This window comes from Podarcis muralis, chromosome 13 (genome assembly GCF_964188315.1).
Source record: "Podarcis muralis chromosome 13, rPodMur119.hap1.1, whole genome shotgun sequence".
Taxonomy (NCBI): Eukaryota; Metazoa; Chordata; class Lepidosauria; order Squamata; family Lacertidae; genus Podarcis; species Podarcis muralis.
In genome coordinates this window covers 4,332,862-4,358,518 of record NC_135667.1, presented here as the reverse complement: position 1 = coordinate 4,358,518, position 25,657 = coordinate 4,332,862, and the positions used below count along the sequence as shown (strand labels likewise).

General features: G+C 49.8%; 1 protein-coding gene across 1 annotated transcript; it reads left to right on the top strand.

Annotated features, from left to right (window-relative positions):
* Window positions 1-3,595: 3,595 nt before the first annotated feature.
* SHBG (sex hormone binding globulin) lies at window positions 3,596-22,100 on the top strand. The gene is made up of 8 exons (XM_028751999.2): window positions 3,596-4,019; window positions 6,897-7,012; window positions 8,702-8,891; window positions 11,115-11,276; window positions 14,926-15,094; window positions 18,285-18,418; window positions 19,693-19,912; window positions 21,021-22,100. The coding sequence occupies exons 1-8, from the start codon at window positions 3,918-3,920 to the stop codon at window positions 21,197-21,199; spliced, it is 1,272 nt and encodes a 423-aa protein (XP_028607832.2). The 5' UTR covers window positions 3,596-3,917; the 3' UTR covers window positions 21,200-22,100.
* The last annotated feature ends 3,557 nt before the right edge of the window (window positions 22,101-25,657 follow it).

Sequence of the window (25,657 nt, the reverse complement as noted above, 5' to 3'; positions counted from 1 at the left end):
CTGGACTGGATGACTTCTTCCATCTCTACATTTCTATGATTATAGCCAATTGTCCCAACTTCTGCCAAACTTGTTATTTGCCCTCTGCCAACAAGAATAATGTTGGCGCCTTCACACATCTAATCGGTTGATGGATCCACGCCTTGTCTAATCCCTAACCCCGATCCTGGAGAAATTCCTGAATGGTCCACACGCCTCATGTTTATATAGAGAGATTTTTTCTATACCACCCTTCATCTGAGGATGACAGGGCAGTTTACAGTTTGAAAGCACCAAAACAAACAACCGAAAAACAAAACAAAACAAATCTGCTGCCCCCAAACAGTTTTAAAGGCCATCGGTGGTTTAATTGACCAATGGCCTGGTTGACGAAGAATGTTTTTGCCTGGCGCACAACGTATAATGAAGGCGCCAGGCGAACCTCCCTGGGGAGAGCATTCCACAGACGGGGAGCCACCACAGAGAAGGCCCCGTTCTAGTGATTCCACCCTCCGGGCTCTCATGGAGGAGACACACAAAGAAGATGATCTCAGGGTCCGGGTCGGTTCATATGGAAAGAGGCGGTCTTTGAGGTATTGCAGTCCTGAGCTGTTTAAGGCAGGGGTCAGCAGCCTTTTTCAGCCGTGGGCCGGTCCACTGTCCCTCAGACCATGTGGTGGGCCGGACTATATTTTTTTGGGGGGGGGGGAATGAACGAATTCCTATGCCCCACAAATAACCCAGAGATGCATTTTAAATAAAAGGACACATTCTACTCATGTAAAAACACACTGATTCCCGGACCATCCGTGGGCTGGATTGAGAAGGCGATTGGGTCGCATCCGGGCCTAAGGTTCCTTACTTCTGCTTTAGGTCTTTATAGGTCAAAACCAGCACTTTGAACTGGGCCTGGAAACTGATTGGTAACCAGTGCAGTCAGACCAGGATCGGTGCAATATGCTCAAACTGTCTGCTCAGGTGAGCAACCTGGCCGCTGAATTCTGAAGTTTCCGTACTGTCTTCAGAGGCAGCCGCTGTGGGTTAAACCACAGAGCCTAGGACTTGCCGATCAGAAGGTCGGCGGTTCGAATCCCCGCGACGGGGTGAGCTCCCGTTGCTCAGTCCCTGCTCCTGCCAACCTAGCAGTTCAAAAGCACTTCAAAGTGCAAGTAGATAAATAGGTACCACTCCGGCGGGAAGGTAAACGGCATTTCCGTGCGCTGCTCTGGTTCACCAGAAGCGGCTTAGTCATGCTGGCCACATGACCCGGAAGCTGTACGCCGGCTCCCTCGGCCAGTAAAGCGAGATGAGCATTGCAACCCCAGAGTCGGCCATGACTGGACCTAATGGTCAGGGGTCCCTTTACCTTTACCTTTAATAGAGCCTAGAGGTTGCCAGAGCATAGACAACATCAGGCTATTCCTGTCCAGATAGGGGTGCAGCTGGGCTACCAGTCAAATCTGATGGAAGGCCCTCCAGGCCATTGAGGCCTCAAGCGATGGCAGAGGATTCATAACCCCATCACCTCCCAAGGGAGACTGTCTCACTGTCAAACACCTCTTACTGTCAGAAAGTTCTTCCGAATGTTTTGTCGGAATCTCCTTTCTTGCAACGTGAAGCCATGAGTTCGAGTCCTACCCTCCAGAGCGGGAGAAAACAAGCTTGCCCCCTCTTCTATGGGACAGCGCTTCAGCTATTTGAAGACGGCTGTCAGATCTTCTCCTTTCCAGGCTAAACTCACCCAGCTCCTTCAACCGTTCCTCATCAGGCTTGGTTTCCAGACCCTTGACCATCTTCTTCACCCTCCTCAGCACACCTTCCAGCTTGCCAACATCCTTAAATTGTGGTTTGCAGAACGGGACACGGTATTCCTGGTGTGGTCTGACCAAGGCAGAACGGAGCGGTCCTGTTCCCTCCCTTGAGTTCGACTCTATATTTCTGTTGACGCAGCCTAGAATAGCCTTAGCTTTTTCTGCCACTGCATCACACTGTTGGCTCACGTTGAGCTTGTGGTCCACTCAGACCCCTAGATCAGGGGTCAGCAAACTTTTTCAGCAGGGGGCCGGCCCACTGCCCCTCAGACCTTGTGGGGGAGGGCGGACTAGATTTTGCAAAAAACAACAACAAACGAATTCCTATGCCCCACAAATCACCCAGAGATGCATTTTAGATAAAAGCACACATTCTACTCATGTAAAAACACGCTGATTCCCAGACCATCCGCGGGCCAGATTGAGAAGGCGATTGGGCCAGATCTGGCCCCCGGGCCTTAGTTTGCCTACCCATGCCCTAGATCCTTTTCACATATATTAACTGGCAAGCCAGGTGTCCCCCACCTTATATATGGCTCTCCTGCCCTGAGCGCAGATTTATCCATGGGATGGCGCTGTGGGTTAAACCACAGAGCCTAGGACTTGCCGATCAGAAGGTCGGCGGTTCGAATCCCTGTGATGGGGTGAGCTCCTGTTGCTCAGTCCCTGCTCCTGCCAACCTAGCAGTTCAAAAGCACGTCAAAGTGCAAGTAGATAAATAGGTACCGCTCCGGTGAGAATGTAAGCAGTGTTTCCGTGTGCTACGCTGGTTCACCAGAAGCGGCTTAGTCATGCAGGCCACATGACCCGGAAGCTGAACGCCGGCTCCCTCGGCCTGTAAAGCGAGATGAGCGCCGCAACCCCAGAGTTGGCCACGACTGGACCTAATGGTCAGGGGTCCCTTTACCCTTTACCTAATCCTAATGGGGGTACCCTCCATTTCCCCCTGAATGGGGGATATTGGAGTCTCGCACTCTCCCCAGACTCTATGGGAGACGAAAGGGATCTGTGACTCCTCCCCTCGCAATATGCAAGAGGATGATGACTCAGTTGGTAGAGTGTGAGAATCTTAGTCTCAAAGTTGTGGGTTCGAGTCTTACACTAGGCAAAAGATTCCTGCGTTTAAAGGGTTGGGTTAGATGCATGGGGTGTAAAAGGTAAAGGGACCCCTGACCATTAGGTCCAGTCGCAGACGACTCTGGGGTTGCGGCGCTCATCTCGCTTTACTGGCCAAGGGAGCCGGCGTACAGCTTCCGGGTCATGTGGCCAGCAGGACTAAGCCACTTCTGGCGAACCAGAGCAGCGCACGGAAACGCCGTTTACCTTCCCACCAGAGTGGTACCTATTTATCTACTTGCACTTTGACGTGCTTTCAAACTGGTAGGTTGGCAGGAGCTGGGACCGAGCAACGGGAGCTCACCCTGTCGCGGGGATTCGAACCGCCAACCTTCTGATCGGCACGTCCTAGGCTCTGTGGTTTGACCCACAGCGCCACCCGCGTCCCATATGGGGCATGGGGTGAGGCTTGCCTTAAATGGAGCATCTTTCGCTTTTGTTGCGACGCAGCTGCTTGCCATAATAAGATTGCAGTTGTGAGCCTTGCGCCGTTTTATCGCGCCGCCGACGTCTCTCCAAACGAGCTTCTTGCAAAGCGCATCTTTGCAAAGGAGCTCTTTGGCTTGCAAGAGGAGAGAGAGGCCTTGTTTCTGGTTTGGCCAAAGCTCCCTTCCCTCTTCGCTTCGAAGCTTGGACAAGGCTTACCTCTCCTACCGTCTGTTCAAATAAAACAATTTAGAACAAAGGGAAAGAAACGCCGTGGTCCGGAGAGGCTGGCGAACGGAGAAGACAGGTCCAGGTGGCGATTTTTGGGAACCAGGTTGGAAGATGCAGGAGCACACCTGGATGTGCCGTGGAACTCTAGAGAGCCGGGCTCAGGATCCGGGCCCCCAAATCCCGTCTCCCTGCCCCCATGGATTTCTGCTGCGTCCATGCAAGCCTTGACCCGACGAGTTTATGTCAACAACCTTTCCTGACAGTGCAGAATTGTCGCTGTTTGCCCACCGTATATCCCGGCTCGCGGCTGCAGTCTCTGCCAGATTCTGTTGAATCTTGACGCCCTCCGGAGAAATGAACCCCATCTGGCCTTGGCTGCTCCTCCTGGTGGTCTCAGGACCCCCTCGGGTGGCCGGGGAGGGGCTCCAGGACATCTTGGGGGTCCACGTTCCCAAGGTGAGTCGGGGAGATTTGCCGGGTAGCAGGGAGCAAGCGTCTGGGAGAGGGGTGTTGGGAAGATTTCGGGGGGTACACCTGGGTCCCAGCCATGCCTGGATTCGGCCTCGGGGCGTTTCGCACAGGAGAGCCCTCTGAGCACATCCAGAGGGCTTGCAGCAGCGTCGGAAGCAGGGAAAACGCCGTCTGCGTCATAGGATAGCGCAACGTTTATAAAAGTAAGTCTGGCCTGGAGAATTTCCTCCCTCCCGTAACACTTGTGGGTGTACGATGAAGGTGAGCGTTGGAAGAGTCAGGCCAGGCCAAAGGAAGTCCTCTTTTGCGCAGTTAAACTGTGGAACTCCCTGCCACAGGATTCTTCTGATGGGAGTGGAGCACTCCTCCTCCTTCCCCGACAGGAGACTGGGCTCCGGGTGGGCTGCGTTCAGCCCCACATCTCCCGCTGATGCTTTGGGTTCAGCCTCGGGGGACATTTCGGGCTGGAGATCCCTCTGAGCATGTCCAGAGTGCCTAAAGCAGCGCCAGGGAAAACAATGTCCGGCTCGTAGGATGGTTGGGATTAAGTTCTCTTTAAAGAAGAGAGAAATAAATATCCTTCATGAAATGATGGCTCTGCCCTCACAGAATCCCTGGCGCCTTTTCGCAACTGCGCCGCAGGCAGGAGCTCAACAGGTGACGTTTTCCCTGGAGGCTGTCTTCGCAAAGCATCATGGGGTTTGTAGTTTCCTCCCTGAAATGGAGAAGCAGTGGGTGATGGGAAATTACTTCCTTCCACTTTTTACTGCTGCAGGATCAGTTTTTAGAGTTTGGGAAGGGTTTTTCCCCACAGGTCACCTAATATTTTGAAAGTAAAGAGCTGAATTACTTGGTCCCTGCTATATTTTTTTCCTGGCGGGCTCCTCGCCCCTTTCACAGCTATGCTGCTCTATCTGAAGATCACTGGGCAGTTTACAATATTAAAAGACAAAAATACATGCCGTCGTAACTAACAAAAACAATACCTGCCCCCAAACACACTGTGTTTATTTTTTGAAATTATAATTGCCTTACAGCTTTGTGGGGGGGGGGGAGAAGGAAAAAGAGAGGAAGGAAGGAAGGAAGGAAGGAAGGAAGGAAGGAAGGAAGGAAGGAAGGAAGGAAAGAAGGAAGGAAGGAAGGAAAGAAAGAAAGAAAGAAAGAAAGAAAGAAAGAAAGAAAGAAAGAAAGAAAGAAAGAAAGAGGGGTGGCAAGAAAAAGAAAGAAAGAAAAGAAAAGAAAAGAAAAGAACTAAAAATGTTGAAGTAGTACCTTACCCACTTACCTATATATAATAAAAATAAAAATAAAAGGGTATATAAAAAAACCCTTTGGGAGAATGAGGGGAAGGAAAAAATATATTGTTATTAAATAATCTGTTTTATTTTGTGTGTGTGTGTCTTTAAAAACAACAAACAAAAAAGGGGGAAAGAAAAGGAAACAATAGCAAAGACAATAAGGTGAAATAGTAAAAAATAGTGATGGTAATGATGAAAGGGCGGGGGTGGGGTGGACACTGATAGATCCCCCCCATTTAATTTTAAAGTTTATGATAATAATAATCAATAATAAAAAGAAGAGGAAACCAGGGCTGAAGCAGAGGTCCCAGGAAGTGGCCCCTGTGTTGGTTCAGGCCTCCTTCGTGGGTGCCGACATTTTAATTCCTAATTCCTGAGAAATTTTGAAGAAGAAGAAAAGTTTGGGTCTTGTGTCCCACCCCCTATTTCCCCCTCTTCTCTTCCCAACCCAATACTGCATGCAAATTTCTCGTCTTGCAACAAGTGAAACTGATGTAGACAATGCAATGCATGTATTTTTGTAAAGTAATAAATTGCGGGTGGTGCTGTGGCTTAAACCACAGAGCCTAGGATTTGCCAATCAGAAGGTCGGTGGTTCGAATCCCCGTGACGGGGTGAGCTCCCGTTGCTCGGTCCCTGCTCCTGCCAACCTAGCAGTTCGAAAGCACGTCAAAGTGCAAGTAGATAAATAGGTACCGCTCCGGCGGGAAGGTAAACGGCGTTTCCGTGCGCTGTTCTGGTTCGCCAGAAGCGGCTTAGTCATGCTGACCACATGACCCGGAAGCTGTACGCCGGCTCCCTCGGCCAGTAAAGCGAGATGAGCATTGCAACCCCAGAGTCGGCCATGACTGGACCTAATGGTCAGGGGTCCCTTGACCTTTAAATCTTTAATAATAATAATAGCCTTACAGCTAATACAGTATAACGGCTCATCTGCACAGCAGGAAGGGGCTTTGATTGACTTACATCTAGTGGCCTCTGTTTATAGGGCCCCAGGGCCTTTCACAGCTGGGCTACAGGCAGACATCCAACAGGTGAAACCCGCCATCTCCACTTCCCACTGACCAAAGCTTTATAGGTTGAAATTCTGCCTATTGCACAATTTAAAGGCCTAGAAGCCCCCTTCCGGGTGGGTGGGTAAATAAGGCGTCTATTGCAGATCCTTATTTATTTATTTAAGGCAAATAGGACGCAATTCTGTTATTTTTCTTCCCCCGCGGAATTAATCCAGATTTCATTCCTACGAGACGCCAGGGCAAGAAAGAAACGCCGAATTGACAGTCGCTCGGAGCTGCACCAAAAACGAGCCCTGCTATTAATTACAATTGGCTTTCTAAAGCAGTTTACGCAGGGAAAAAAATATGTATTAAATTTTAACGGGGCAACAGCGCCACCTTGTGGCCTTGAGGTGTAATGAACTGCGAATATTCTTTATTTGCAGCAGCAGCATCACCACCTACCGGTCAGTTCTGGTAATTCGCCCGTTCCCTATTTCTTTTCCGGGTCGGTGCTGCCACCTAGTGGCCAATGATGGTAAATGGCCATTATATCTTTTCTCCCCCAGTACGGCCAGTGCTTCCAGTCCGTCTCTGGAGAGGCAGGTGCTTTGAACGTTGGGCAGAGATGGGGAGACCCCTCCCCGACAGCCACATTGGTCATCGATCCGCGCACGGTGACAAGGTAAGCGCCTGAGTCATGCCGCGAGGTCCTGAGAGCCATCGGGGGCAGTGGCGTAGCAAGGTCAAGGGGTACCCGGGGCGGAAAATTTCTTGTCAAAACCCCACCGCCCACTGAAATTATTAAAAGAAGGGAAAAACCTGAGAAAGTTTCTGGATTTCCAGTGCGTTTATAAAACTGGTGGAATGGGACTGAGGGGGCTGGAAAACGCCTCTGTGGCTTTAAAAAGGGCAAGAAAAACAGGCGGAAATTAAAGGGTGCAGTATCTTTTGCCCCAAAGATGAACTGATATGGGGTCAGGCCGTCGCTCAAGTGGTAGAGCATCATGCAGAATAGAATGTCCCAGGTTCGCATGTCCACCACATGTGGAAAAAATCACCATCCTTTAATTGACACTTCCAGCAGGCTTTGTTGCGAAAAAATGAATTTTTTTCGGGACATGATATATAACGAAATGAAAAAAAAAACGGTTTAACTACACATTCCCAAAGAAACCAGAGGCTTTCTTGCTAGGGATAATAGGAGATGAAGTAAGAGAAGAGGATTATAAGTTATTTATGTATGTCATGACCGCCGCTAGGATTCTTGTGGCCCAGAAATGGAAAACCCAGGAGATCCCAACTTTAATGGAGTGGCAGACGAAAACGTTTGAATATCTTGAATTGGCGAAAATGACTTAGAAGATTAGATACCAAAAAGTGACAAAGTTTGAAGAGGAGTGGAGTAAATTTGCTGTGTACATACGGAATAATTGTAGAAGCTTAAAAACTGTAGCAGGGTTAACATAAATCTTGAGATGTGGATGGAGTGTAAATAAGAATCTGTGAGAGTGGACGTTAATTTGTGAAAGCAGGGAAGGAAGGAAGTCTGACCGCGATAAAGCGCAGGGTAAATAGGAAAATACTAAAATGTTGAATGTAAGAGTTTATGTTTTACTTAACTTTGTTTTTCAAAATGTAATAAAAAGCATTAAAAAGAAGAAGAAGAATTTCCCAGGTTCAATCCCTGAGGGCTGGGAAAGGACTCCCTGTCTGAAAAACTCTGAGAAAAACTGGGCTGCAGGTTGGTGTAGACAATACTGAGGTAGATATGGCTCTCCATAAGGCAGATTCTTTGCACAGGAAGTCACTGGTTCAGTTTTTGGCCCCTCTCATTAAAGGACGGCAGGGAATACTGTAAAGATCTCTCAGTTAGGGACGCCAGTCAGAACAGGCAATATTTAGAGAGATGGGCCAATGATCTGACTCTGAAAGAGGCAGTTTCGTGTGGTTTGCGAGGCTTCGCCTGTTGGATTTCTGCCTGCCTTGGAACAACCCTTCTTAAAAAATAAAACAACAACCAAGAAAACAAAGGAGGGCAATTTTAGAGTTGAGATAACTCCCGAACCTATATTATTATTATTATTACTATTATTTATTATTATTATTGGTTTGGGAGTTTAATAATAATAATAATAATAATAATAATAATAATAATAATAATATTTGTGCCCCACCCATCTGACTGGGTTGCCGCAGCCACTCTGGGCAGCTTCCAACACATATAAAAACACAATAAATCATTAAACCTTGAAAAGCTACCTTCATTGCGGGGGTTGGTCTAGATGACCCTCAGAGGTCCCGTCCAACTTTGCCATTCTGGGATTAAGTGGGGCCTGGCTGATCTCAGCAGCTTCTGATTCCATCTCCCCAGTGCCACCTCCTATTTCGACTTCCGCACCTTCGACCCGGAAGGCGTGATCTTCTACGGGGACATGAGCCCCGGAGTCAACTGGTTCCTCCTGGCTCTGCGCAATGGGAAGCCCGAAATCCAGATCCACAACACCTTGACGAACGTCACCGTTTCCGGGGGGCGTCGCCTTGACGACGGCCAATGGCATCGGGTACGGTGTGTGTGTGTGTGTGTGTGTGTGTGTGTGTTCCTGTGACAGATGCAAAGTTTAGGTAGATGAAGACGCAACTCACTCTGCGCACACAGACCCCCCTGAAATGCCCCAAATATTGGGGCAGGACCCATAAAAGGTCTCAGACTGGGAGGACCTAAACCACCACTCCCCAAACTATTAGAAAATCCTGACCCCTTGGCTTCATAAACCAACCCCACATTTGTTCAGGTGAAGGTAAAGGACCCCTGACGGTAAAGGACAGAGCTCCCGTTGCTCGGTCCCTGCTCCTGCCCACCTAGCAGTTCGAAAGCAGGTCAAAGTGCAAGTAGATCAATAGGTACCACTCCGGCGGGAAGGGAAACGGTGTTTCCGTGCGCTGCTCTGGTTCGCCAGAAGCGGCTTAGTCATGCTGGCCACATGACCTGAAAAAGCTGTCTGTGGACAAACGCCGGTTCCCTCGGCCTGTAGAGTGAGATGAGCGCCGCAACCCCAGAGTCGTCCGCAACTGGACCTAACGGTCAGGGGTCCCTTTACCTTTAACTATGGAAAGGCGGCATGCAAATAAAGTGATTGATTGATTGAGCGCTGTTAAACAGGAGGAATATGAGGGCCTTTGTGTGTCAAGGTAAAGGGACCCCTGACCATTAGGACCATTCGTGGCCGACTCTGGGGTTGCGGTGCTCATCTCGCTTTATTGGCCGAGGGAGCCGGCGTACAGCTTCCGGGTCATGTGGCCAGCAGGACTAAGCCGCTTCTGGCGAACCAGAAACGCTGTTTACCTTCCCGCCGGAGCGGTACTTATTTATCTAGTCATACCTCTTGTTACGTTTGCTTCAGGTTAAATGTTTTCAGGTTGAGTCCCGATGCGACCCGGAAGTACAGTGGTACCTCAGGTTAAGACTTAATTCGTTCCGGAGGTCCGTTCTTAACCTGAAACTTTTCTTAACCCGAAGCACCATTTTAGCTAATGGGGCCTCCTGCTGCTGCCGCGCCGCCGGAGCACGATTTCTGTTCTCATCCTGAAGCAAAGTTCTGAAGCACTATTTCTGGGTTAGCGGAGTCTCTAACCTGAAGCGTATGTAACCCGAGGTACCACTGTAGCAGAAAGGGTTACTTCCAGGTTTCGTCGCTTGCGCATGCGCAGATACTCAAAATGGCATCACGCGCATGCGCAGAAGCGGCGAATCACAACCCGCGCACCTGCAAACGCAGGTTGCGTTCTGCTCGTTTTGCGAACGGGGCTCTGGAATGGATCCTGTTCGCAACCAGAGGTACCACTGTACTTGCACTTTGACGTGCTTTCGAACTGCTAGGTGGGCAGGAGCTGGGACCGAGCAACGGGAGCTCACCCCATCGCGGGGATTCGAACCGCGACCTTCTGATCAGCAAGCCCAAGAGGCTCAGTGGTTTAGGCGCCACCCATTTGGGGAACCTCTGATCTAAAAGAAGGGGGGCGGCTGGAGCTCCGTGCGAGAGCATCTGGGTCCCGGGTTCAGTTCCTGACAACTGCGAGTAGGGCTGGGAGAGGTCTCAGCTGAAACCCCAGAAATCTGCAGTCAGTGTGTAGACAATGATCTGCCTCTGAATAAGGCAGCTTGGCCCCTTGAAAGCACCCCAATAAACACAGCCCCTTGGCTATTTGCTTCTGCTCAAAAAGCCTCTGTGTTAATTGAGCAACACTAAAGGGCATTGAAGGGCATTGTTCATATAAAAATGAGAGCGCTTTTGTTCCGCTCTTCAGGCGGAAAGGGATATCTACAAATGTAAGGCAAAGTACTTCCTGCTCTCAATCTTACAGCCTCAAACTGCTTTTTTTGTCTGTTTTTGAGGTGGGATCTTTGCCTTTCACGCCCATGTGTGAATTTTGAGTAGTGTCTGCATGTCACAACGGACATTCCAGTACACCCGTGCTTTAATTCAGACCTCCCCTTTTCTGGGGGAAACCTGCTACGTTAAAAAACAACAACCCGTTTGCTGTAGCTCAGCGACCTGTTTGTCGTATTAAGCCTCCCGTGTGGAAGACACGACACGAGAGGGAAAGGAGTGGGGAGGGAGGAGGAAAACAGAAAACCCCAGCACTCTTCCTGAGCTTGCAGAGCGACGCGCCTATACGATATCAACCGCTGAATGGTCGCCCTTGTTCCTGCCAGAGCAGAGAGACAAGTAAGGGGAAATTGTGAGCCTTTCCTGTTCCTAACACCTCTCCGCTCTGCCTGACAGATCATGGCGAAGAACGAGGGGCACACCGTCCTGCTGGCAGTGGACGGCGTTGACCAGCTGACCCTCAACCACGTCTCCGAAGCCATCGTGGAGGCCCCTGTCTTCGCCCTGCGCATTGGGGTCGGGGGCTTGCTGATCCCCATGGAGGAGCTCCTTCTCCCAGTAAGAGAGCCTGTCCCCCTCCTTGTACGCTAGAAGGGGCTGCAGGTGGGGGCTGGAGCTCCTTGGCACAGGTATGGCTGGAGGAGCCAACAGTAGGTGGCGCTAGAGGGCACTGTTTCTGCATCAGGACCCCCGTCTCCGGCAGCATAGAGCGGAACGGTTTGTTGGGGCTCCAATATCTGGAGACTGGTCCTCTTGCAGTGCCAAGCATCGCTGTGGAACTGGGGGGGTGCTTCTTGAAATATTGGGGGGCTGCCCCCTGCCCCCCCAGCTGGTGAGCTTGGCTCCCTCTGGTGGTGGAGGTTAGAAAGAACACCAGGTCACTAATAATAATAATAATAATAATAATAATAATAATAATAATAATAATAATTTATACCCCAACCATCTCGCTGGGCTTCCCCAGTCACTTTGGGCGGCTTCCAACACAATATTAAAATACAGTAATACATCAAACTTTAAAAGCTTCCCTAAACAGGGCTGCCTTCAGGTGTCTTCTAAAAGTTTGGTAGTTGCTCTCTTTGACATCTGGTGGGAGGGTGTTCCACAGGGAGGGCGCCACTACCGAGAAGGCCCTCTGCCTGGTTCCCTGTAATTTGGCTTCTCGCAGGGAGGGAACCGCCAGAAGGCCCTCGGAGCTGGACCTCAGTGTATGGGCAGAATGATGAGGGTGGAGACGCTCCTCCAGGTCTACTGGGCCTTTGAGGCCGTTTAGGGCTTACAAGGTCAGCACCAACACTTTGAATTGTTCCCGGAAACGTCCTGGGAGCCAATGTAGGTCTTTCAAGACCAGTGTTATGTGGTCTCCCAGTCCCCAGTCTGTCTGCCGCATTCTGGATTAGTTGCAGTTTCCGGATCACCTTCAAAGATAGCCCCACGTAGAGCGCATGGCAGTAGTCCAAGCGGGAGATAACCAGAGTATGCGCCACCCTGGCCAGACAGTCTGCGGGCAGGGAGGGTCTCATCCTGCGTACCAGATGGAGCTGGCAGACAGCTGCCCTGGACACAGAACTGACCTGCGCCTCCATGGACAGCGGTGAGTCCAAAATGACTCCCAGGTTGCGCACCTGGTCCTTCACATGGATAGAGCCCCTGTTCAATGGATGGATGGAGGGTTTCTAAGAATCCTCTACCATTCTTCGTCCAAACAGATCCCAAGGCAGCATGCAAGAACCCACCATCCCTGTCAGTTTAATGTTTATTTATTTTATTAAACAAAATTAAACCCAAGACAAATCGCATGGAGAAATACGGTTTCAGCGCAAAGTTGGGCGTTATCGTTGAACTTGCTGTTCCAAAACAGTACAAAAAGTACCCCTTTTTCCACAGCTCAGCCAGTAGAAAATTTCGGAGTTGTGGGTTTGAGATCCACGTCGGGCAAAAGATTCCTGCATTGTAGGGAGTTGGGCTAGATCAGGGGTAGGCAAACTAAGGCCCGGGGGCCGGATCCGGCCCAATCGCCTTCTAAATCCGGCCCACGGACAGTCCTGGAATCAGCGTGTTTTTACATGAGTAGAATGTGTGCTTTTATTTAAAATGCATCTCTGGGTTATTTGTGGGGCATAGGAATTCGTTCATTATTTCCCCCCCAAAATATAGTCCGGCCCCCACAAGGTCTGAGGGACGGTGGACCGGCCCCCTGCTGAAAAAGGTTGCTGACCCCTGGCTTAGATGATTCATAATCCTGCGAGGCTGGTTTATATGTATTCTTTTGTAGTAAATCAGCTTAATAAAATGGACCACATTTTCTCGATCCATTCAGATATAGCAGGAAATACGCTCTGCACCCCCGCTCCCCAAATTTTAGCTTTCACAATCTTAGCAGCAGTTTTAAGGTTAAACATTATAATTGTACTCAAGCGTCATAAGAAATCTTCTCACGTACCATCGAAGCAGCAGAAGTCAGGTTTGAATTTCTGTCGCCCCAGCTGCCTCCACAGAAACAGAATTAGCTGTACCCTCAGGCGAAGAAATCTGAACGGCAATAACATCCCTTAATCTCTACGGTGCAAACCAAAACACAGTTTCCTCCGGCAATTTAGCTGGGTGCGAGAGACAGCTGTCTATCACAGGGGTAGGCAACCTAAGGCCCGGGGGCCGGATCCGGCCCAATCGCCTTCTCAATCCGGCCCGCGGACGGTCGGGGAATCAGCGTGTTTTTACATGAGTAGAATGTGTCCTTTTGTTTAAAGTGCATCTCTGGGTTATTTGTGGGGCATAGGAATTCGTTCATTATTGTTTTTTCAAAATATAGTCCAGCCCCCCACAAGGTCTGAGGGACAGTGGACCGGCCCACGGCTGAAAAAGGTTGCTGACCCATGGCCTATCACAACAGGCCCACAAATAAATGTGTGTGTGTGTGGGAAATAGATTACTGTATTTTTCGCTCCATAAGATGCACTTTTTTCTTCCTAAAATGTAAGGGGAAATGTCTGTGCGTCTTATGGAGCGAATGCACGGTCCCTGGAGCCGAATTGCCCAAGGGTGAAAAGCAGATCATGCTTTTTTTTTTTAAGAGGGAAGTGGGTGTTGAAACAAAGTCGCTGATCGTTTGCTGATCGGGGAGAGAGATAAGGGACGCTAAAGATAAAGGAGGCTGCCTGGGAGGGGGAGGTAAAGACAGCAAACTTGCAAAGGGGGGAAACAGGAAGACCAAAGCAATAAGGAGAGAAATTAGAAGAAAAGGAGGAGCAAAAAACTGCTCCAGTTAAGGAAATGACGCTAAGGCAAACAAGAGGGAAGGGGGTGTTGAAAGGAAACAGCTGATCGGTGGGATCGGGAGAGAGATAAGGGAGGCTACAGATAAAGGAGGTTGCCTGGGAGGGGGGAGGTAAAAGCCCATGGATCCTCAGGATTTTTACATTGGGTCACCCGAAATTCACCATCAGATCACATGTCTGTGGCCACAGCATGAACCACAAAAACCATACATCCACTGTTTCGTTGTAGCCTAGAATAGCTTGTTATTCCGTAGCACAGCGGTTCTCAACCTGTGGGTCACCCGATGTTGTTGGACTACAACTCCCATCATCCCTGAGCTCTGGCCTCGCTAGCAAGGGATGATGGGAGTTGTAGTCCAACAACATCTGGGGACCCACAGGTTGGGAACCGCTGCACGTGGCACCACTCCACTGTCTCACGCTCCCCTCGGACCCCTAGATCACCACACCCACTGCTGTCGAGTTCATAGCTGTCAAGCGTCCCTTATTTGGCGGGACAGTCCCTTATCCCAGCGCCACGTCCTGCTGCTGTCCCTTATTGTTGATGTCCCTTAAATAAGCTACTGAAGGTAATGGGGCCCTTTCTATGTCCAGCTGTCCTTTGTCAACAACAAATTGTTGCTGTCTTTTTGTGTTGAATATATGCTATATGGTAATTTAGGGACCTAATAGGTATCTAAAGCCATTTGCATGCAACAAAATATGTATTTTATCGAAGTAATTGTTGATCGCTTATTTTGGCTGCTGTTCCCTTATTTTCGAGGCTGCTGGTCCCTTATTTTCAAATCTGTAAGTTGACAGCTATGGTCGAGTTGGGGGGCCCACACCCTATATCTCCACCCCTAAGTGCAGAACCTTGCATTTGTCCCTGTCAAATTTTGGTTTTCCTCTCCCTGCCCTTCACTCTCTTCGCTCCCTTTGACTTCCAGCTCAACCCAGCCATGGACGGCTGCATGAGGCGATGGAATTGGCTGAACAAGAGCACCGAGTGGCTGGAAGGGACGTCCCTGGAGGACAAAGACACCAAGGTCTGCTTCCCCACCATCCGCAGGGGGAGTTTCTTCCCGGGGAACGGACTGGCCACCTTCTCCCTATCAGGTACCAGCCGGGCAGGACCCCACAAATGTCTCGCTCCCCCAATTCCACCACCCAAGCCTAGATCTCTGTTCCCTTGAGCTGAATAGCAAAAGCCACAGACCTTCCATTGCGATGCAATCCTGACACCGGTTGCCTTAAGGCCAGGCTGCCGCAATGCCCTCACTGTGGGGCTTCCCTCGCGGTCGATCTGGAAGCTGCTGTGAGTGTGGGATACTGCGGCCCGGTTCCTGAATTATAGGCAATTAGACTTATGAACCTTAGTGGTACACCCAGCACAACTTTGTTGTTGAGTCATTTAGTCGTGTCCGACTCTTCGTGACCCCCTGGACCAGAGCATGTCAGGCACTCCTGTCTTCCACTGCCTCCCGCAGTTTGGTCAAACTCATGCTGGTCGCTTCAAGAACACTGTCCCACCATCTTGTCCTCCATCATTCCCTTCTCCTTGTGTCCTCCATCTTCCCCAACATCAGGGTCTTTTCCAGGGAGTCTTCTCTTCTCATGAGGTGGCCAAAGTATTGGAGCCTCATCTTCACGATCTGTCCTTCCAGTGAGCACCCAGGGCTGATTTCCTTCAGAATGGAGAGGTTTGATCTTCTTGCAGTCCATGGGACTCTCCAGAGTCTCCTCCAGCACCAGAATTCAAAAACATCCATTCTTCGGAGATCAGCCTTCTTTATGGTCCAGCTCTCACTTCCATACATCACTACTGGGAAAACCACAGCTTTAACTATACGGACCTTTGTTGGCAAGGTGATGTCTCTGCTTTTTAAGATGCTGTCTAGGTTTGTCATCGCTTTTCTTCCAAGAAGCAGTCGTCTTTTAATTTCACGACTGCTGTCACCATCATGGAGCCCAAGAAAGTAAAATCTCTCACTGCCTCCATTTCTTCCCCTTCTATTTGCCAGGAGGTGATGGGACCAGTGGCCATGATCTTCATTTTTTTGATGTTGAGCTTCAGACCATATTTTGTGCTCTCCTCTTTCACCCTCATTAAAAGGTTCTTTAATTCCTCCTCACTTTCTGCCATCAAGGTTGTGTCATCTGCATATCTGAGGTTGTTGATATTTCTTCCAGCAATCTTAATTCCGCCTAGGGATTCATCCAGCCCAGCCTTAGTCTTTATACTATCAACTATCAATCAGAGATCTGCTGCCAGAGTTCAGGGTGTTCCTATGAGTATACCTTGGTTTGCGAACGCCTCACGACTCAAACGCTTTGGCTCCCGAACGCTGCAAACCTGGAAGTGAGTGTTCCGGTTTGCGAACGTTCTTTGGAACCCGGATGTCCGGCGGGGCTTCCGATTGGCTGCAGGAGCTTCCTGCAGCCAATCAGAAGCCATGCCTTGGTTTCAAAAGTTGAAACAGACCAACACGGCTACCTATCTGTAACTTTCAAAAGTTGAACGGACTTCCGGAACGGATTCCGTTCGACTTCTGAGGTACTGCTGTACAAAGCCCTGAACAACCTGGGAACACTTTACCTGCGAGATCTCATGGCCCCCATCTTTTCTAACTCTTGAGGAAAGATCCACACGATCCATTTAAAGCAGCCTTTCTCAACCTGTGGGTCCCCAGACGCTGTTGAACTACAACTCCCATCACCCCTAGCTAGCAATGCCAGACCTCAGGGATGATGGGAGTTGTAGGCCAACAACATCGGGGGACTCACAGGTTGAAAACTGCTGATTTAAAGTACAGTCGATGCGCATTTAAAGCACATCTCTTCCCCCATTCCTGGGAACTGTGCCTTGCGAAGGGTGCTGGGGACTGCAGCCCTATGGGGGTAAACTACAGACTCCAGAATTCTTTGGAGGATGTCACATGCTGTATGGATTTAGGTGAGTAGGAGAGGATATTTAATTTATCAATTATCCTTCCTCTTTTTCTCACTTGTGTGAGAGTTGCAAATACCTATTTCAGCAGAGTAATAGCACCATCCACAAGCGCCTTATCTTTAGAAGCTGTTGGGACAAGTTGCACACTCCACACCCTCCCACCTCCTGTCCCCCAAGAAGAGTACTTCTGCTTGTCAGGATTCCACCTCAATCTGTTAGCCGCCATCCATCCTCCAACCGACTCCAGGCACTCACACAGGACCTTAGAATCATAGAATCATAGAATCATAGAGTTGGACTAGACCACAAGGGCCATGGAGTCCAACCCCCTGCCAAGCAGGAACCACCATCAGAGCACTCCTGACATAAGGTTGTCAAGCCTCTGCTTAAAGACCTCCAAAGGAGACTCCACCACACTCCTTGGCAGCAAATTCCACTGTCGAACAGCTCTCACTGTCAGGAAGTTCTTCCTAATCTTTAGGTGGAATCTTCTTTCTTGTAGTTTGGATCCATTGCTCCGTGTCCGCTTCTCTGGAGCAGCAGAAAACAACCTTTCTCCCTCCTCTATATGACATCCTTTTATATATTTGAACATGGCTATCATATCACCCCTTAACCTCCTCTTCTCCAGGCTAAACATGCCCAGCCCCCTTAGCCGTTCCTCATAAGGCATCGTTTCCAGGCCTTTGACCATTTTGGTTGCCCTCCTCTGGACACGTTCCAGTTGGTCAGTGTCCTTCTTGAACTGTGGTGCCCAGAACTGGACACAGTACTCCAGGTGAGGTCTGACCAGAGCAGAATACAGTGGCATTATTACTTCCCTTGATCTAGATGCTATACTCCTATTGATGCAGCCCAGAATTGCATTGGCTTTTTTAGCTGCCGCGTCACACTGTTGGCTCATGTCAAGTTTGTGGTCAACCAAGACTCCTAGACCCTTTTCACATGTACTGCTCTCAAGCCAGGTGTCCCCCATCTTGTATTTGTGCCTCTCATTTTTTTTTGCCCAAGTGCAATACTTTACATTTCTCCCTGTTAAAGTTCATCTTGTTTGTTTTGGCCCAGTTCTCTAATCTGCCAAGGTCGTTTTGAAGTGTGATCCTGTCCTCTGGGGTGTTAGCCACCCCTCCCAGTTTGGTGTCATCTGCAAATTTGATTAGGATGCCCTTGAGTCCATCATCCAAGTCGTTGATAAAGATGTTGAATAAGTTGAATAAGTTGAATAAGACCGGGCCCTTCACCGCCTTCACTGGTTCTGATTTGAAAGAGAGGTGGAGCTGAGGACTGTGTAACTCTCAATAATCTTATTTACCTCTCCTCTTTCTCTCCCCCCCCCCCGCAACCCTCACCCTCCAGGCCTCCCTACCGGAGTCATCTCTGCCAACCGCAGCTGGTCCCTGACTGTGGAAATGTGGATCGGGGCCGCCCCGCAGTCCGCGCCCCTGCTGGCTACCTCCGCTTTCCCCCTGCGCTTGAGCCTGCATCGCACGGTGAGGGCTGCACCACGTAGACCCCTGAGGATGGGGGGACGGAAGAGGCGTGGCCCCCAAAACAGCACCACCGACCACCGACCATGAAATAATGGAAACATGGGTGTACAAAATGCAAAAAACATTGGCCGCATGTGAACCGCATGTTCAACAAAGAGTTTTGATGCGGGGTGAACTGTCATGGCTTCCTTCTCTCCCCCCCAAAGAATTCTGGGAGTTGTAGTTTCTTGAGGGTGTTGGGAGTTGTTAGAGCTACATTTCCCAGAGTTCCCTGGGAAGAGGGATGGGTGATTAAACCACTCTGGTCCCTGGCCAGCGTGGCCATTCTCCCATCAGCCCTTGCAACACAGGTGTGCTGGCTCGGAATGATGGGAGTTGTAGTCCAAAATGGATGGAAGACCCCAGGTTGCCTGTCGACCAAACGCTCCGGTCTGACCCCTGCCAAAGATGGACGGGACAGCCTACCCTCCTGCAAACGTGGGTTGGAGGGGAATTCGGTATACCTGAAGGAGCATCTCTACCCCCATTGCTCAGCCGGACACTGAGGTCCAGCTCCGAGGGTCTTCTGGCGGTTCCCTCCCTGAGAGAAGTGAGGTGACAGGGAACCAGGCAGAGGGCCTTCTCGGTGGTGGCGCCTGCCCTGTGGAACGCCCTCCCTTCAGATGTGAAGGCAATAAACAACTATCTGACTTTTAGAAGACATCTGAAGGCAGCCCTGTTTAGGGAAGCTTTTAATATCTGAAGGACTATTGTATTTTAATATTTTGCTGGAAGCCGCCCAGAGTGGCTGGGGAAAATCAGCCAGATGGGCGGGGTATAAATAATAAATTATTATTACAGTGGTACCTCGGGTTACATACGCTTCAGGTTACAGACACTGCTAACCCAGAAATAGTACCTCGGGTTAAGAACTTTGCTTCAGGATGAGAACAGAAATCGTGCTCCGGTGGCGTGGCAGTAGCAGGAGGCCCCATTAGCTAAAGTGGTGCTTCAGGTTAAGAACAGTTTCAGGTTAAGAACAGACCTCTGGAACGAATTAAGTACATAACTCGAGGTACCACTTTATTATTATTATCATTATCATCATCATCATCATCATCATCATCATCTCTGGTCATGGCACCAACCAACACCCACCTTTGGGGAAACATCAGATTTCGCCACCAGCCACCTTTTTTCCTGCCTGTCATGTGTCTGTGAGTTCCACAGATCTCTCTTGGCTGGCTAGGTTGCTAACCTCCTGCCCTTCTCTCTCCCCCCATTTCGTGCTCCAGGATCTGACGGCTCACCTGGGGAACAAGACGGTCCTTCAGGTGCCCTTCCCCCTGGGGGGCTGCCTGGACGCTCCCCTACTCCTGAGCATCACCCCGTCCCACGCCACGCTCCTCCTGGGCGACGCAGAGACCTCGAAGCCCACCCCGAAACTGGATTTCGAAAGCCTGAAGCACATCTGGCTGGGGAAAAAGGGGGACTTTGTCGTTGGGGGGCTGCCTGGTAGGTGTCCCCCTAAGAAGTGCATGTGTGTGCCCCCCCCCCCCCCCGCAAAGGGCAGGGAATCTCAGCTCCAGGATGTGGCCCCCAGACCTCTCCACCTGGCCCTCTGAACCTTCCCCCAGGCTGCACCCCTTACCATCCTCCAAGAGAGGTTTTGTTCTTGTTGTTGCTGTTTAGTCATTTAGTCGTGTCCGACTCTTTGTGACCCCCTGGACCAGAGCACGCCAGGCACTCCTGTCTTCCACTGCCTCCCACAGTTTGGTCAGACTCATGTTTGTAGCTTCGAGAACACTGTCCCACCATCTCGTCCTCTGTCGTCCCCTTCTCCTTGTGCCCTCCATCTTTCCCAACATCAGGGTCTTTTCCAGGGAGTCTTCTCTTCTCATGAGGTGGCCAAAGTCTTGGAGCCTCAGCTTCACGATCTGTCCTTCCAGTGAGCACTCAGGGCTGATTTCCTTCAGAATGGATCGGTTTGATCTTCTTGCAGTCCATGGGACTCTCAAGAGTCTCCTCCAGCACCAGAATTCAAAAGCATCCATTCTTCGGCGATCAGCCTTCTTTGTGGTCCAGCTCTCACTTCCATACATCACTACTGGGAAAACCAGAGCTTTAACTATACGGACCTTTGTTGGCAAGGTGATGTCTCTGCTTTTTAAGATGCTGTCTAGGTGGGTGGCGCTGTGGGTTAAACCACAGAGCCTAGGACTTGCAGATCGGAAGGTTGGCGGTTCGAAACCCTGCGATGGGGTGAGCTCCCGTTGCTTGGTCCCTGCTCCTGCCAACCTAGCAGTTCGAAAGCACGTCAAAGTGCAAGTAGACAAATAGGTACTTCTCTGGCAGGAAGGTAAACGGCGTTTCCATGCACTGCTCTGGTTCACCAGAAGCGGCTTAGTCATGCTGGCTGCATGACCCGGATAAACTGTCTGCGGACAAACATCGGCTCCCTCGGCCAATAAAGTGAGATGAGCGCCACAACCCCAGAGTCAGTCACGACTAGACCTGATGGTCAGGGGTCCCTTTACCTTTACCTTTTTAGGCCATTGCCTATAAGTGCATATAAGTCATCTTTCCTCCATTGTGATACCCACCCATTTCTATTCCGTTGCAGGTCAGGAAAAATTCCCGGCGGCCCAGGAGAAGAGTTTCTTCCGGGGCTGCCTGCGTGGGGTTCGGGTTCAAGGCCACGAGCTGGACTTTGACGAGGTGCAATCCAGGAGCAACGCTATCTGGCCCCACAGCTGCCCCGGAGCCGACGTAGGGCAGGCCAAGGCGGACCAAGAGGATTAGGGAGTATGGCAGCGCATCTTTTCCCGAGAAGCCGCCCTCCTTCTCCCAAGCAAAAGCACCCCCCCATCTCCTGCCCCCCCCAGCTCACTAATCCCCCCTTTGCACATTTAACGCACAACCAGGTCGCTCTCAACAGTCACAGCTTCTCCCCCAAGGGATCCTGGGAAATGTAGTTCGCCACGGGCGCCGACAACAGGAGAGACAGGATGCTGGCGCGACCTGTCCAGCCCAGCTTCCTGTTTTCATGGCGAGCAGGATCCGAGTGCGAGAGTCGCTATCCCAGCTGCGGGGGCTGTGCATAGCCACTGCGGCAAGGAGCCTTTGACAGCTCTCTCCTCTATGAGGGCTGTAAGGCCGTCTGTCATGGGTGCTTTAGCTGGGAACCCCGCATTGCAGGGGGTTGGTTTGGATGACCTCCGGGGATCCCTTCCGACTCCACGGCTCTGTGATTCCAAGGAGACCCTGTACCCTTCAGCGACTTACAATTCCCATAGCCGGTGGTTAAACTACTCTGCGAATGGTTCCTCCATAAACAGAAGACTCTCCTTTTAAAAAATTTTATTTTGACAAAGTAATCATCACAAATAAATAAGGATAAAATGTGCACCCCACACCACTGAGGCCATTCCGTTGTAACCATCCAACCTCCCAAAATTTCGACACCTCTAGCGATGGTTTGACCCCTTTCTGTTTTGACAAATTCTATTAACACCTTCCCTATCGCCTCAAAATCATTTCTCCTGCGTATTCCCTGTCTCACCTTAAGGGCAGATGTTAATTTATCATTCATAGCTATACCCCACACCTCTTTATAGCATTCTTCCATTTTATATTCCCCTTGGCCCTTCCGCTTCCTAGCTATCATAATTCGTGCAGCTGTCAATAAATTTGTGAGCAAGTCCTTCGTAGCCTGCGAACTGTCCGCCCCATCGTAAATTGATAATGATGCAACCTCTGGACTTTCCGTCACTTTTAACCCAGTGATTTCTGTTATCTCCTTAAACACCCTTTGCCAAAAAATTGTACGTATTTACACATGTGAGCATAATTCCCTGTTTCCTGTGTTACGGTAAAATCTGGGTGCGGGGCTACTCTGCCACCCAGCTCGTTGGACTAAGTCCGCGGGTCCCTGCGGAGGAAAATGAGCTCAGCCGGAGACAGGAGCAAACTGCAGAAGATCCAAGTTTATTGCGCAACAGGTTCAAGACGAGATTGAACCCCGAGAGAGGGGTGACATGAGCTTTTGAAACTTCCCTCCATGTCCCAGAATACAGTGCAAAATACATCCCAGTTACATCATGAATACATTAGAGAAAGGTTGGGTTACACGGATTACATCATGAATACATTAAAGAGAGGTTGGGTTATACCGGATTAGCATATGGAGGAGGGAGGGGGAATATGCAGAGCTAGAGATATGCACAGATAAGCACTTTCTGAGTGCCGGTGATGGGAAGACAGTGGTCCATGTATGCATGGTCTGTCACCTGGCATCACCCGGAGGAAGGGCTTGGCAGAGCGATTTGACCGGATTAGGGTCTTCCTGCGTACATGACACCTCACTCGGGGGATCATGGAGGCAGGGGAGGTGTCATGGCGTCCCGAGGAGACTGAGCCGATTGACACCAAAAGCAAGGAAATCGGAGTTGTGGTTGATTTTATACGAATTTCTAAAGATTTTAGTCCATTTTAGTCCATTTTATATTGGTGATTGAAGTCGGAAACAAAATAGATACATTGTAGCAAGATTTGACACTTTTATGAGTTTCGGTTCCATTGTTCTCCCAGCGGGGAGCCGTCAGCAGCTTGTCAAGAGGTTAAATGAGGTGTGCAGGAGCTCGCTGAGCTAGCTCTGCAAAGCAAATGCATGGTTCTGATTGGATAGAACGCAGCCATTGAAACGAATGGGGATATAGCTTCGTACGGTCAACCCTCAGTAAAGATAGAGCGGGAAAGAGGCATAAGAATTTGGGCTTATTTCGCCCGTAATAGCGGATCGGGGTAGGAGAGGCACTTTATTTAAGGGGCTTGGGGTAGAGTGTGGTGCTTGTGTAACGGTGTGGGGGCTGAGGGGTCCACGTGGGGTTGAGAGCCCTTGAGGTCATCGCTTCGGACCTTCGGGTGGTTAGTAGAAGGGTGACGGAAGGCATGCCTCCCGCTTCCGTATCACCTGGCACCCCAGAGGAGTCTCCTAAGGACTCTCAGCACCCTTAACAAACTACCGTACATCTCCCAGGATCCTTTGGGGGACGACGGCACACTGTTTAAAACTGATTCTGCTTTAAATGTGCAGTGCAGACAAGGCCTCAGTCCGAGGCGTAGTTGTGCGATTGCTGAGTGGCTGGGAACGGCCTGACCAGATTTCGGTTGTGATTGCGGGCGGTTGTGCAAGGTTTTGCGTGTGTGTTGTGTGTAGGGACAGGGCGGCGACTGAATCTGGCAGTCTCAGCTTCCTTTACTTTCATGTTGCTGTTTTTCCAGTCCTAAGCGTGGTGCTTCCCATTTTTACGGCGGTCTGCCATTTTTAAACAGAAAAGAAATCCTTGTGAAAGTTCATCAGCATCTTGGCGCAAATTAATTTTCATGTACGCATTTTTTTAATGCTGTTTTGCTTGATATAGACATTTTTGCAAAGCGATTTCCCCTAATTTAGTGCAATTTTGGGGGATATGTTTTATAGATATAGATATACACACACACACACACATATATATACACACACATTTATGTATATGCATTTATATGCACACTTTAGCTTAGTACAGTACGTACACATTATTTCTCCTGTACACATATCTTGGCCGGAGACAGCTGCATTGGAAACTCAAAAAGAGAAATACAAATTTCAAAAGATGGATGTGTTTCTGTTTGCATAGCGTTTTTGGAGTAGCCAGGTTCTGCTTTAAATACAAACTGAACTGAATCTCCCCCCAGTCCCTTCTGGGTGTGGGAACTTGCCCCTGGCAAGTCAAAAATTCTCCTGGTTTTGACTGAACTTAGCTTACCCAAGAGAGCCAAACACCTTGTGGTAAGAGACTTTATAAAAAAGGAAGTAAAGGGCCGCCGGAGATCATCCCCCCCCTATTTACTCAGGAGTAAGCCCTGCTGTTCTCAATGGGACGTGTAGGGTTGCAGCTAGGCCAGGCACCCTCAAACTCGGCCCTCCATCTGTTTTGGGACTACAACTCCCATCATCCCTAGCTAACAGGACCAGTGGTCAGGGATGATGGGAATTGTAGTCCCAAAACAGCTGGAGGGTTGAGTTTGGGGATGCCTGAGCTAGGCAGCGCAATCATGTTGTCTGTTTGCTCAGAAGTAAACCCTGGAGTGGGGCTTTCACCTAATAATAATAATAATAATAATAATAATAATAATAATAATAATTTGGACCACATCCGCCAGTCAGAATGCAGTGCTTTAGCACCCTTTGGCCCAAAAAGAGAGAGCAGGTTATAAGTTCTAAGAATGAAAGCAGACCATAAATGTAAAGGACGTGTGATGGTCACATTTGTGGCACGCCTGAATCAGAGTTGGCTGTGTGTGGTGGCAAGGTAGTGTTGTAAACAAAATATGGCCTTCTTCCCTTATGGGGTATCCAAGAGCCCATATAGAGTCCTTAAGTGGGTTCCCTATCGGTAGGAGAAAATAACAGAGGCCAACCAGAGAATATTGAGAAGCAAAGTGGCTAGTAAGCCTGATCTTTATTAAAGCTGTTGCAACAGGGTCCTCCTTGAGGAGGACCCAGAACAAAGAACTCTATTCGGGCTCTTGGGTACCCCATAAGGGAAGAAGGGCAGATTTTGTTTACAACAGATGGCGACCACGAAGGGACCAAAAAAGCTAGTTGCAGCCTTGATAGTAAAGGTAAAGGGACTCCTGACCCTTAGGTCCAGTCGTGACCGACTCTGGGGTTGTGGCGCTCATCTCGCTTTATTGGCCGAGGGAGCCGGCGTACAGCTTCCGGGTCATGTGGCCAGCATGACTAAGCCGCTTCTGGCGAACCAGAGCAGCGCACAGAAACGCCGTTTACCTTCCCGCCGGAGCGGTACCAATTTATCTACTTGCACTTTGACATGCTTTCAAACTGCTAGGCGGGCAGGAGCAGGGACCGAGCAACGGGAGCTCTTTCCGTCACGGGGATTCGAACCGCCGACCTTCTGATCGGCAAGTCCTAGGCTCTGTGGTTTAACCCACAGCGCCTCCCACGTGCTTTGCAGCCTGAATACACTTGCCCAATTCAAACTGAGTCCAGTTAGACTTTATATAGCCCCGTGGTTCTCAACTTTTCAAACCCATCTGTGAAAAACCATTCTAAAAAGGGTACTTGTCCAAATTAGTCAATTTAGCTCCATAAGGGTTCGTTCCTGCTAAACCAAAGCATATACACCTTCATGCACCTGCTGTTTCATGGATCCCGAAGCTTGCTTGGTTGCAACAGCTTGAATAAAGATCAGGCTT

What these genes read in the sequence shown, in the direction of transcription:
- SHBG (XM_028751999.2), top strand. Translation starts at nt 3,918, where the DNA reads ATGAACCCCATCTGGCCTTGGCTGCTCCTCCTGGTGGTCTCAGGACCC. An exon ending in TGGGGGTCCACGTTCCCAAG is followed by an intron (nt 4,020 to 6,896) that starts GTGAGTCGGGGA and finishes TTTCTCCCCCAG; the next exon opens with TACGGCCAGTGCTTCCAGTC. An exon ending in TGGAGGAGCTCCTTCTCCCA is followed by an intron (nt 11,277 to 14,925) that starts GTAAGAGAGCCT and finishes TTTGACTTCCAG; the next exon opens with CTCAACCCAGCCATGGACGG.